Source organism: Typopeltis vanoorti, chromosome 9 (assembly GCF_054136105.1).
Source record: "Typopeltis vanoorti isolate ZY-2024b chromosome 9, IOZ_Tvanoo_1.0, whole genome shotgun sequence".
NCBI classification, from domain to species: Eukaryota; Metazoa; Arthropoda; class Arachnida; order Uropygi; family Thelyphonidae; genus Typopeltis; species Typopeltis vanoorti.
Window position 1 is genome coordinate 95,353,707 of NC_143557.1, and position 14,131 is coordinate 95,367,837.

Here is a 14,131-nt window from a genome sequence, read left to right on the forward strand (position 1 = left end):
TGACCATACCACCTGAGATTAGCTCTGCTAACGCATTCCTGGATGCTGACAATGTCAAGTTCTTTCCTAATATCCTCATTTTTAATATGATATTGCCATTGATGCCATCTGTTCACACCTCTAATCTTTCTCATGACTCTCATATCTGCGATCTCTAGTCTTTGGTTAAGTACTTCTGACTAAGCTCTCAGATCCATAAGTTAAAACTGGTTTGAAGACTATCTTGTATATAGCTAATTTAGTGTTCCGACTGATTTCTCTCTTATTCCATATGAATTTATTCAATTGACTTTCCACCATACCAGCTTTGCTGATTCTGTTGTCTATTTCTATATTGAATTTACCATCTTCACTGAAAATCGTGCCTAAGTGGCTGAAATGTTTTACTTGTTCCACAGGCTCTCCATTCACAACACTGCTGACATTTTCAATGATTCTGCCTATTTTCATTGTCTTTGTCTTTTTATTGCTGACCTTCATACCATATCTATTACAACAGCTATTCAATTTAGTCAGAGAATCTTGCAGACTTATAGCAAATTTATTTAGAGGTATAACATCATCCGCATAAAGCAAAGAGCTGACATTAACATCTCCAATTTTGATATCATGTTTAATACCACTTTCCTTCATAATGTGATCCATATATATAATGAATAACAGAGGGGATAATCTACATCCTTGTCTCACACCAGAGTTAACATTAAACCATCTTCCTCTACTTCCTTCAATTCTAACTACTGACTTACAACTCAAATAAAGACTAAGTATTGCTTGATATAATGTCCCATTGACACCATATAACTGTAGTGTATTGAATAGCTTCTCTCTTGGCACCTTGTCATATGCCTTTTCCAAATCGACAAAACTTAAATACAGATTATTGTTATTTTCCGTTGCTTTCTCGACTATTTGTCGTAAAGTGAAAATCTGATCCTGACAGCCTCTATTTGGCCTGAATCCAGATTGTTCTTCACCCAGCTTTTCTTCCACAATTCTTCTCAATCGTTTCTCAAGTATACTTGCATAGATCTTGCCAGGAACACTTAGTAGGGAAATACCTCTGTAATTCTCACATTCAGTTTTATTTCCCTTTTTATATATGGGTACTATGAGAGCTCTACTCCAATCATCGGGAATTCGTTCCTCTGTCCAGGCTTTCTGAACTATGCAGTGCAGCCACTGTAAGACTTTTATACTACCATATTTCAGCATTTCTGGTCGAATATCATCTACTCCTGCTGCCTTTCCACATTTTAAGCCTTTGATGGCTTTTTCTACTTCAAGTATGGATATATATTCCTGACTGCATGCCTGGTCAGTGTTTTTTACCACTGTGCTGTCATCATTGCTTGTTTCATTTAGCAGTTTCTCAAAGTAATTACTCCATAATTCAAGGATATCTTTTTCTCCTGTTTTTATGTCGCCTTTATCATCTCTAATTCCTTTTACAGCACTCTTTCCTCCATTCCTAAGCTTCTTCAACAACCTCCAGAATATTTTGCCACTTTCTTGATATTTATTTTCTATATTCTTGCCAAAGTCCTCCCATGACTTTTGTTTAGCTAGTTTTACACAGTGTTTAGCATTCTTGCATTTGTCTCTGTATTCTCTAAGAGCACAAGCTGACTTATTTGACAGGAACTTTTGATATGCTTTCTTTTTTTCCTTCACTGCCTGTTTAACTTCCCGTGTCCACCATGGAGTTCTAATTTTTCTATCCTTGCAGACAACTTCGCCACATGCCTCTCTAGCTGAATCAATCGGGGATTTCTTCAAGGCTTGCCACTGAATCTCCAAGGTTTGATTCCTGTTCTCAAACTGTTTCATTTTTTCTTCAATAATCTTTGTGTATCTTAGTCTACAGTTCACATCTGAGAGCTGCTCAACTTTTATTCGCTTTAAAACTTTCTTACATGTTATTATTTTCAATATGAAATTCAATTTTATCTTGCTCAAGACTAAATAGCGATCACTTCCAATTTCAAATCCTCTGTACACTCTCGTGTCCCACCAGGGAGAAAACATCACTATCAACAATAACATAGTCAATGAGACTTTTATTATTCCTTGCCTCTTCTCTCCATGTGAATTTGTGCACATTTCTATGTTGGAACATGATGTTAGTAATAACTAGTCCACGGCCAATCAGAAATCCAAAAGGTATTTGCCATTATTATTAGCTTTGCTCTTTTATCCAAATTTTCCCAAAATATTTTTGTATATTTGACAATCATTTCCTACTCTGCTATTTACAGGGTGTTCGGGATAAATTTGACAGTTTCGTAAGGAAAAAGAAAATCTTCTTTGTATCTATTAAATTTAATGAATTGACAAAAAAACATTACAGGCAGAGTTAATTACAATACTATCAACAAGATTTACTCAAAATAACCACCATTAGCATCGATCACAGCTTCAATTCTGCTTCGGAACCTCGAACAAGCTGATGCTACAGTCTCCCTGGGAAGGGCCGCAAAAACTGTTTTAATTTTATCCATTAACTGGGCTTTTGTATTACTGGAAGTGCGATTGGTGTCTTTTTCAACTGCGCCCCATACAAAATAATCCATGGGGTTAAGGTCTGGGGAGTTTGGAGGCCAAACATTTGGACTGGTGAAGTCGTAGAAATTTTCAGACAACCATTTTTGACTTTTCCCAGAGGTGTGGCAAGGGGCCGAATCCTGCTGCCATACATACGGCCTACCATTGGCTACCCTTGTTATCCAGGGCTTGACTACAGTTAGCAACTCCACGAACAAAGCCCGAATTCCAATGCCAGGGTTCTTCAACACCTGTTCCTGCAGATTTGCGAGGAATTCTGCTGTACGAACGCAATCAGATCGTCTGCTAGGGATCTTTCTTCTTGCTACATCCTCGTAGTCACCATTGCAAGTCTCTAGTTCATGCCTGATTGTTTTTACTGTATTCAGGGAGCATTGGGCAGCAGTCGTAATATCCTTATTTTGATGGCGGGCACGAATCATCATGATACAAGTTATTCTCTTCCATGATTCAGGTGAGTTCCAGCTATCCATCCTTTCTGACATCTTGTATATGAATGAAGAAGGGTCCAAACTTTTAAATGAAGAGAAGTGTGTGTTAATACATGTAACTTACGGAAAAATATAATTAATTATAAATATGTCAAATTTATCCCGAACACCCTGTAGATCCCTAACAAGGACCAACTTTTCCTTTTTCATTGTGTCAGTTGCTTTCTCTAAAGCATCAAAAAATTCCTCCACTTCTACATTAGTAGAACCTTCTGTGGGACCATTGGCACAAATAAGTCCCATTATCCAGTTCTCCATTCTCATATTTGTCCACATCACTCTACTTGAGACTGCCTGCCATTGAAGAAGATTAGATTCGTATTTTGTGTTGAATACTATGGCTACTCCTTCTTTTCCTTGATTGTCATTGCCTGAATATAACATTTTGTATTTATTGCTCAGAAAGATCTGACCAGTTTTTGTCTTTTTTGTTTCAGTCACCCCTATTATGTCGATCTGGTACTTATTTATTTTTTTGCCATTCAGGCTTCTTATGTTGATAGTACCGATCTTTAACTCTGATGATGTTGAGTTGGGGTGTGTTTTCAGATTTGTTCCAGTATCTGACTTTTCGCTGTTCGCCCTGGTGAAAACAACAGGGGCCTTGTTTAACCGGGCGACGCCCCAGCTGGCATGAAATTTTGTCATGTTGTACCATCATTTTTTATTTTGGTTTAACCAATAAGAATACAATTTGGTTGGCTAAATCCCAAATTGCCAGCCCATCCTCGTTCATTCAGTATCCAAGTAGATACCCAACAGGGTGCACCACGAGAAGGTCAAGATTGGACATTAGGTCAGAAGCCCTGGTCAGTTCTTCGCATTCCTTTAAAGGCTAGCTATTGTTATTGCACTGCAATAGTTTATATATATATATATATGTGTGTGTGTGTGTGTGTGATCCACACACACACACAAGAAAAATCACAAGACCTATAGCAGATTAGTGCCATGTGGCACTAATCTGCTATATGTCTTTTGTGATCTTTCTTGCACTAATTAGTCTAAGCAAAATTAGTGCCATGTAGCAGATCAAAGTTGTTTTTGATCTTAATTTTGCAAAAACTAAGCACTCATTTTGCATTAATCAGATTAGTGCAAAATGAATGCTCTTTTTTTTAATGTTGCTCCCACCCACAAAAGGTGTTATAAATAAATAGGTTTATTTATAAATCTATAGTACATTTTGTACTGTGCATGGGCTAAGGGTAATTTTTTTTCTATATTTATTAATTTTTATATATTTTTTGTATTTTTAACTTATTTTTTACATATTCCAGAAACCCTGCTCTAGAGACCACGTGTGGAACTTTTTCAAGCCACTTCAGTCCTCCAATTAGTGGAGTAGTGGTCTCACACAGGGCAATGAAATTCATCTTCCACCTAAAGACGATCACAAACATTCATGCCCATGGTAGGATTTGAACCCATAGCTTGTTGGCTGGAGAGCAGGTACACTAACCACTCAGCCAACCAGGCTGGCTCTGTTGAATTGCCACTGTTATTCCTCCACTTTTTTCCAAAATCATTAGAACAAGAGCCACCATTAACCAACACCCTTTTACAGTCCATCTAGATAGCTGTTCAAACAAAATATGAATAGATAGTCTTTCTTATGAGAGATCAGGCAGAATTAAGTTACTCCCACTTGTCAGTTTTTTAATATATATGTACAGTGGTGCCTCGTAGTTCGCATTTAATTTGTTCCAGAAACCCATTCGAACTATGAATCGTTCGAAGTCCAAATCAAGATTTTACATAAGAAATAATGGAAAACGAAATAATCCATTCCCATATCCAAAAAAATCAATAATTTTTTTTATTTTATCTATTTTAGGTTTTTTAATGTTAATAACTTAGAAAAAATTAAACAAAATAATCTTATATTTATTTTATTAATTTTAATTATTACAACATAAAAATCACAAAGACGAAAATAATGATCCCTTTGTTAAGCATCTTCTTTTTGCTTCTTAGCAAAAAGAAGATGATTGTATTTTCGTGATTGTATTTCACTGACTGAAATACAATCTGGCCAGAGTTTTTTCCAAGCAGAAGTCATTGTTTTAATAGAAACTTCTTTCCATGCCTTATCGACGATCCTTAATCAATGAAGAATGTTGTAATGCTCTTTTCAAAACTCTTTAAGAGTCAGTTCTGTGGCATTGGTTATTTCAAAGCACTTTTGAAACATAGCCTTAATATACAGTTTTTTGAAGTTTGAAATCACTTGTTGTTCCATGGGTTGAATGATAGAAGTGGTATTGGGTGGCAAAAACTTTATCTTGATGAAACTGAATTCACCAACTAAATCCTCCTCTAAATTTGGGGGATGAGCAGGAGCATTATCCATCACTAGAAGATTTTAATGGTAGATTTTTTTAAGTAAGATAAGCTTTTACAGTGGGAGCAAATTTTTGATAAATCCACTCAGTGAAAAACTCTCTGGTAACCCACACTTTCATGTTGGCCCTCCACATAACACCGAATTATGACATTGTTCTTTTTAAAAATGCGTGGATTTTCAGAATGGTAAACGAGCAAAGGCTTTATCTTACAGTCTCCACTAACATTACCACAAAGCAGCAAAGTAATTCTGTCTTTCATAGGTTTATATCCCAGTGCCATCTTTTCTTCTTTTTGTGATATAGTTCCTTTGGGGTATTGTTTTCCAAAAAAAAACTGTTTCATCACAATTAAAAACTGTTGAGATACAAATCCCTCACTATCCACGTACTCCTTAAAGGTTTTTACAAATTTCTTTGCTTCTTCTACATTGGCACTCGCAGCCACTCCGTGCATGACAACACTGTGGATCCCAGTTCATTTTTTGAATTTATCGAACCAGCCTCTACTTCCTTTAAACTCCCCGTTTTCAGTACTGGTCTCAGGTGTGCGTTTCTTAAGTTCACTACGCGGATGTTTGGCTTTCTCACAAAGAATTCTCTCAGTAATAACGTCACCATGTAATCGCTTCTCGTTTATCCACACTAAAAGGAGTTTTTCCATCTCTTCAATAACATATGATCTCCTGAAGGTCAATGTTGTCACACCTTTAGCCACACTTGCTGCTTTTATTGCTTCCTTATTCTTAAGAATGCTACTACTTATCGTTGGCTTTGACATTTTAAACATCGTCACCAGGTCCGTCAAACGTGTACAGCTTTCATATTTCATGATAATTTCTTTTTTCATCTCAATTGTTGATGCACAATGACTAAGCTGTGTAAAGTAAGGGACAATGCACAGCGGACTGAGACAGACACATACTGCACAGGCACGGGAAAGTGAATGAGGGAAATTAGTGGGGGAGAAGCATGCCCAATAGCATGCCGAAACCGTCTAATGCTATATGACTCAGTTCCTGGACTATAGTTCGAACTGCAAATCAAATTTCTTGCGTTCTCAAGTGTTTGAACTCTGGAATGTTCGAAGTTAGAAGCATTCAAAGTACGAGGCACCACTGTATTCCCATTAATGCTAATATTTTTTTAAATGTTGTAGTTTTTTTATTTATTTTTTGAAGTACAGTACTATTGTGTGTGTGCCCGTGTGTGTGTGTGTGTGTGTGTGTTCTCCTATATAGTTTACAAAACGTTTTTAAAGAATGGAGAAATGAGATGATCTATTGATCATCTCATTTCCCTATTACTATGTGTTATATTTTTTATATCCCCCCCCCTTTTTTTTTTAAAGAAATTTTAGGTAGTTTTTTTTTTCTTTTATAGGGAGATGCTCTTGATGTAGGAGCATTGGCTAGTACTTTTGCTACAACATCTTCAGCTTTAATTACTGAATCTCTTGGAACAACAAGCATGGCAAATATATTGCAGCCTCAAGATGTTCCTCCACAGGGAGTTAAAACAGATGATGGAACTGTTCAAGAACCTACATTGTTGACTGTACAGAATGCTGCAGTTGTTAGTGATAACCTGGAAGATAAGCCAACTGAAGAGGAAGAAGAAGAAGAAGAAGAAGAAGAAGTTCCTGATTCAAAAGGAGGGAAAAGATCTTTTAAGTAAGAATGATGTTTAAAATAAAGATACTAGGATTTTTTCCTTGAAACATTATACTGCTTCCTGAAAAAATCGTATTGTAATATTTCTTTCTTGTTTTTTTTACTTTAATTTTTGTTTATTATTTATGATTCATTTCTAATTTATTTCTGGGACCAATTCATCATCTCTTTTTTTTTCAGGTAAACATGGGAGATCCTTTCAAAATTTACTATTTGCTATAATTTTAATACAAGTTTTTTTTGAGTCCATATTTGTCATTTTTCATGTATGGCAGTCACTGAAAAATATCTATTGTTAAAATATTGTGAGATATATTTTAAAAAATAAAACTAGTACAGTTGAGCAGCACTTATTGTCTATATTATGCTCGACAAGAAATTATATTTCTGTTTTCATCCATATTTTACCCTAGTGTAAACAAACAAAAGTGCATATGAATTATCTTCATAATTAAGTTGCTTATACGTAGAGAGGAGCTGACCTCACATCAAGTTGTTCTTTGCATCCCATAATATCCACACTCCTTTCATAAGACATGCATAATATTATACATTATGGAGAGAGTCACTTCACACACTGGTGTGAAGAGACTCTCTTCACACCAGTGTGTGAAGTGACAAAACATATAACTCTTTCAAGCCTAAAAAAAGTGGCTTGAAAGAGTTATATGTTTTGTCTCTAGAGCAAAGTTTCCATACCAGGTAAAAATAATAATAAAATACTAAAAATATATATAAAATTAATAAAAATAGGAAACAATCTTGAATATACTGTAGGTTTACAAAATCTTTCATGAATGAGAGCCACATAAAAAATTTTTTAAAAAAAAATAATAAAAAGCTAGATATATGAAGTTGCTGAGAGTTATCTGATGGCAGAAGTCATTGTTTCTTATGTATAAGTAGCAAAATGCTTTATCATTTATGAATGAAAACAAATATATAATTTTTTGTTGATAGAATATAATACTGTGTTGAAATAAACACTCTGGAACATTATCCTACTTTAGATGTAAGAATGTATATTTTGGTCATCATGCATGACATAGTATTATGCAGTGCAAACAGATATACATCATCAAATTCTTGACATGTACCCTCAAGGGGTGTATAGGATATGTTAGTTACTATATGAAAAACTTACATCATTACCAACTTCCTACCTATAATTTTCCTCCAAATCAATCTCTTACCTGTCAAGACTCCAACATTATCAGATCTTATATTTCTGTCTTCTAAGGCACTTTTTACTATATCAATCCACCTATATCTTGGTCTTCCTCTGAGTCTTTTTCCTGCCAACCTGGCAGAGAACACCTGTTTTGCTAATCTTTCCTTTCCCATTCTGTTTAAGTGCCCATATCCACCTCAGATTAGCTCTTCTATCACATTCCTGGATGCTGACATATGTTCTTTCCTAATATCCTCATTTTTAATATGATATTGCCACTGATGCCATTTGTTCATGCCTCTAATTTTAATCAGGACTCTCATATCTGTGGTCTCTAATCTTTGGTCAAGTGTTTTATTTCTTACCCAACTCTCAGATCCATAAGTTAAAATTGATTTGAACACTGTCTTGTATACAGCTCATTTAGTGTTTTGACTAATATCTCTCTTATTCCATATAAATTTCTTCAGCTGACTTCCTACCATGCCAGCTTTATTGATTCTGTTGCCTATTTCCATGTTTAATTTACCATCTTCACTAAAAATTGTGCCTAGGTAGCTGAAATGTTTTATTTGTTCCATAGGTTCTCCATTCACAATGCAGTTGATATTTTCAGTGCTTCTGATTATTTTCATTGTCTTTGTCTTGTTATTGCTGACTTTCATATCATATCTATTACAACAGTTATTCAATTTAGTCTGTGTGAAGCAAAGAGCTGACATTAACATGTCCAATTTTGATATCAGGTTTAATACCACTTTCCATCATAATGTGACCTGTATAGATAATGTACATCCTTGTCTGACACCAGATTTAACATTAAACCATCTCCTTGTACTTCCTTCAATTATAACTGCTGACTTACAACTCAAATAAAGATTATTGCTTGATATAATGCCCCATTGACACTATACAACTGTAGCATTTTGAGTACCTTTTCTCTTGGCACCTTATCGTATGCCTTTTCCAGATCTACAAAACTTAAATACAGATCTTTGTTATATTCCCATGCTTTCTCAACTATTTGTCATAAAGTGAAAATCTGATCCTGACAGCCTCTATTTGGTCTGAATCCAGCTTGTTCTTCACCAATCTTCCCTTCCACAATCCTTCTCAAGTATACTTACATAAAGCTTACCAGGAACACTCAGTATAGAAATACCATTGTAATTGTCACATTCAGTTTTATTTCCCTTTTTTATATATAGGTACTATGAGAGCTCTACTCCAATCATCTGGAATTTGTTCTTCTGTCCAGGCCTTCTAAATTATGCAGTGCGGCCACTGTAAGACTTTTATACTTCCATACGTGAGCATTTCTGGTCGAATATCATCTATCAAGTATGGATATGTATTCTTGATCGCATGCCTGGTCAGTGTTTTTTTTACCACTGTGCTCTCACTGATTGTTTCATTTGCCAATTTTTTGAAGTAATTACTCCATACATCAAGGATATCTTTTTCTCCAGTTTTCGCGTTACCTTTATCATCTCTAATTCCTTTAACAGCACTGTTTCTCCTATTATTGAGCTGCTTGAACAACCTCCAGAATATTTTGCCACTTTCTTTATATTTATTTTCTATGTTCTTCCCATGACTTTAGTTTAGCTAGTTTTACACAGTATTTAGCTTTCTTACATTTGTCTCTGTATTCTCTAAGAGCACAAGCTGACTTATTTGCCAGGAACTTTTGATATGCTTTCTTCTCTACCTTCAGTAGCTCTTTAACTTCCTGTGTCCACCATAGAGTTCTGATTTTCTAAAACAATTAATGTTTTCTTCAGGGCATACCACAGAATCTCCAAAGTTTGGTTACTATTCCCAAATTCTTTCATTTTCTCTTGAATAACATTTGTGTATTTTAGTGTACAGTTCACATCTGAGAGCTGCTCGACTTTTATTCACTTTAAAGCTTTCTTACATGTTCTTCTTTTCAAATGAAATTCAACTGTGTCCTGCTCAAGACTAAATGGTAATCACTTCCAATTTCAAATCCTCTGTACACTCTAGTGTCCTGCACAGAGAGAAAACATCACTATCAACAATAACATAGTCAGTGAGTCTTTTCTTATTCCTTTCCTCTTTTCTCCATGTGAATTTGTGCACATTTTTATGTTGGAACATGGTGTTAGTAATAACCAGATATGGGGGGATTGATGTATGAGAGTGGTCTGAAAAGTTCTCGGCCTAACAATGAAAAAACAAATTTATAATCTCAAAATTATAAATGGGAAGTTATAAATTAATTATAACTTCGTATTATAAATTATAAAAGGAAGAGTTTTAGTTTTGGGAAGAGACAGCAGTCAGAGGGAGCCAAATCTGGAGAATACGATGGATGTTCCATCAAGTCATAGTGCAGATCCTTTAATTTTCCCATTGCCAAAACACCTTTGTGGGCAGGTGCATTGTCTTGATGAAAGATGACTTTTTCCTTTTGCAAACCGGGGTTTTTCTCAAGAATTTTTACGTTTATTCTTGGTCTGGTTAAAAGATTGGAATATTGGAATAATATTCTCTGGTTATTGTTTTACCCTTTTCAAGATAATTAATAAACAAAATGCCTTTTCACCCCAAAACACACCGATGCCATGACCTTGCCTGCTGATGGAACCGACTTTGTCTTCTTTGGCACTGAACAACTAGCTTCTGTCCACTGTTTTGACTGCTGTTTGGATTCTGGTGTGTAATAGTGAATCCAAATCTCATCCATAGTAATAAATCGATGCACAAAATCAGTTTTATCCTTGTTAAAACATTCCAATCACTGTTCAAAGATTTTCATGCAAGTGCTTTGTTGATCTGCTGTGAGCAAGCCCAGCACCCATCTTGGGCAAAGCTTTTTCATTTGCAATTCTTCATGCAAAATATATGCTACACGTTCTTTTGAAGTGCCTATAGTCTCAGCAATTTCACACACTTTGACTCACCAGTCATCCAATACCATATTGTGCACTTAATCAATGATTTCTGGTGCTGTTAGACTTTTTGGACATCCTTCACATAGATAATCTTCAAAGCTGGTATGGCCATATTTAAACTTGGTAGGCAATTTCTTAATTGTCTAAAACAAAGGAGAAGAGTGCCAATAAATTTTTATAAACTTCGAATGAATTTCTTTTGCTGTTAAACCTTCTTTTACACAGAATTTTATAACTGTGGATACTCAATTTTATCCATTTCAAGGGATACAGACAACACTTTTGTTTCAGACAGCTGTATAAAACAAACTGCTTGATAGAATGACTTGCAATTTCACAGATGTACCAACTTAGAAAAAAAAGTCTTGAAGATAGTGTTGCCATCTATGGCTGAGGCTGAGAACTTTTCAGATCACCCTCGTATTTATGATAGAAATATAAGATTGGTTGGTTAGTTGGTTTATAGTTTATTTGGCACAAAAATTACAAAGGTCATACTGTGACATACTAAAGGTTACAAACATTAGCATTTACAATATGTCTGTGCAAGAATCTAGTTTCATAAAGCAGCATCTCTAGGTAAACAGAACTGTTACAGAGGGCACAGCAACACACAGTGTCAGAGGTTATTACAGCAGTGCAAAAATAGTTAACAATATAAGTTAATACATAATATATGAAACACTAAGCCAGGGAATGCTGTATCTACATATATGTAAAATTATAACAGATGCCTTTATAGCAGCACAAAAATAGACAAAAAGGGATTATTATACAATATGCATGGATGAAAATTAAATTTAGCAATGCAGTAGAAACAGAATTTAGGATACATATAAACAGAATTACTAGAAAGTACACAAATAGGTAAGATGTTCTACAGCACTATATGATTATTCGAAAAATAAAGTAGTAAATAAGATGCATGCACAAAATGTAAGTTAAGTGATGTAGTATCTACATATAAACAAAATTACTGCAGAGGTTTCATCAATATATAAATAAATAACTATAGGTTAACATATGTATATACATAACAAGTCAAGGAAAGTAGTGTGTCTACATCTAGTAAGATTACAACAAACATTATTATACTAATACTTAAAGAGTCAGAAAGGAATTATTATAGAGCATTGATGCATAAAATTTAAGTTTAGCATTATGGTATTTACATATTCACAAAATTACAGCAGGGTGATACAAATATACAAGATTAAGTAATACATAATTGGTCAGATTTAACCTAATGAATAATACATAGGTATAAAAGTTAAGTTAAGCAAAAAAAAAGTATTTACATATAAACAAATTTATGGTCAAATGTGTTTGTACAAATTAATTCTTTCTAAAAAATTAAAAACATCATGCAATTTGCCTGAGTCTGCTAGCATTTTCCCGAGTGTATATGGCTTGGTTAGATAGGTAAAAATTTCATTCCTCTCTTGTGTAAATTTTTGACAATCTACCAGAATATGATGAATAGTGAGATGTGTGTTGCATTTTTCACATATGGGAGGGTCATCAGCTCTCAGTAAATGAGAATGTTTAGGGTGACTGTGACCTATGCAGAGCCGAGCAAGGACAACCTCCTCCCTTCTCTTTGTACGTTGACTAGAATGCCAGTGTTTAATTTCAGGTTTAATGTTATATAATTTGTTTGTTGATGTTTCTTGCCATGTTAACTCCCGCTGAGCAATTAGCTTTGATCTTATAAGTTGTCTGTAGTCTGTATATGGAACTGTCAAATAGTATGTGGAGAAGGTATGGGCTGATTTAGCAGCTGCAGCCTCATTTTCTTTGATTCCGATGTGGCTGGGAATCCAGCAGAACTGACCATCGAAATTAAGGATTTTCATTTTGTGAAGCAGGTGTAGCACTTCATAAAGTACTGGATGATAATTATCCATAGGAGAGGAGATAGCCTGTAAAGAGCTCAATGAGTCTGTATAAATTATACACTTTTGGTAGCAGTTTTCTTTTATATGCACAAGTGCAAGCTGAATGGCATGTAACTTTGCTGTATAATTACTGCAGTCTGGTGGGATCAGATTTGAGATAATAATGTCAGGAAACACAGCACAGCCAACAGAGGTGTTAGTTCTTGAACCATCAGTATAGATGGGTAAGAAATCAGCGTATGCTGCTCTGTGTGCATTAAACAATTGCAGGTAAATGGATGATGGGGTATAAGATTTCTGCAGCTGACAAAGTGAGAGGTTGCAGGATGGTGTGCAAACCTGCCATGGAGGAATGCTGTTTTGTTTAGTGTAGCTAATGTTGTCAACATTTATACTAACAGCTTGCACAGTTTCTTTAATATACATACCAAAAGGATGTATAGCAGTTTGATGTGTGTGATATTGAGTTTCCCAATGCACAGAGAAGATACTATTCCATGTAGGGTGATCTGGGAGAGATTTTATTTTTAGGGCTTAATTAAGAGACAACTGTTTCCATCAAAGTGATAGAGCCGGTTCATTTGCTTCTACATAGAGACTTGGAGTGGGTGAAGTGTGAAAGGCACCAGTAGCTATCCATATACCCTGATGATGGATGGAATCCAACCATCGTAGGTTACTCTGTCTTGCCGAACCTTAGACTTGGGACCCATAATCCAGCTTTGAACGTATAAGTGCACGATAAAAATGGAGCAATGAAGCTCGATCAGTACCCCACCCAGTAAAGGATAGAGTGCGAAGGAGATTCAAAGTTTTTTTGCACTTTTCTCTTAGTTGATGAATGTGTGCTAGAAATGGGAGTTTTCTGTCAAAAATGAGTCCCAAGAACTTGGTTTCTGTAATTACTGGAATAACAGTAGATCCCATTGTTAGTTCAGGATCTGGATGATGAGTGTGTTTTCGACAGAAGTGTACACAGACACTTTTTTTCTGTTGCAAACTTAAACCCATTATTAAGAGCCCACAGAGAGATATGATCAATTGCTTGCTGAAGTTGTCTTTCAATT

At 35.2% G+C, this 14,131-nt stretch overlaps 1 protein-coding gene across 1 annotated transcript in view; it reads left to right on the forward strand.

Annotated features, from left to right (window-relative positions):
• The window catches only part of LOC150103270 (zinc finger protein 236-like), a 236,553-nt gene that overhangs the window by 170,132 nt on the left and 52,290 nt on the right, over positions 1–14,131 (forward strand). Inside the window, exon 9 of the mRNA XM_090398431.1 lies at positions 6,785–7,074. Coding sequence (XP_090254557.1) covers positions 6,785–7,074 — 290 coding nt within the window. The remainder of the gene's footprint in view (positions 1–6,784; positions 7,075–14,131) is intronic.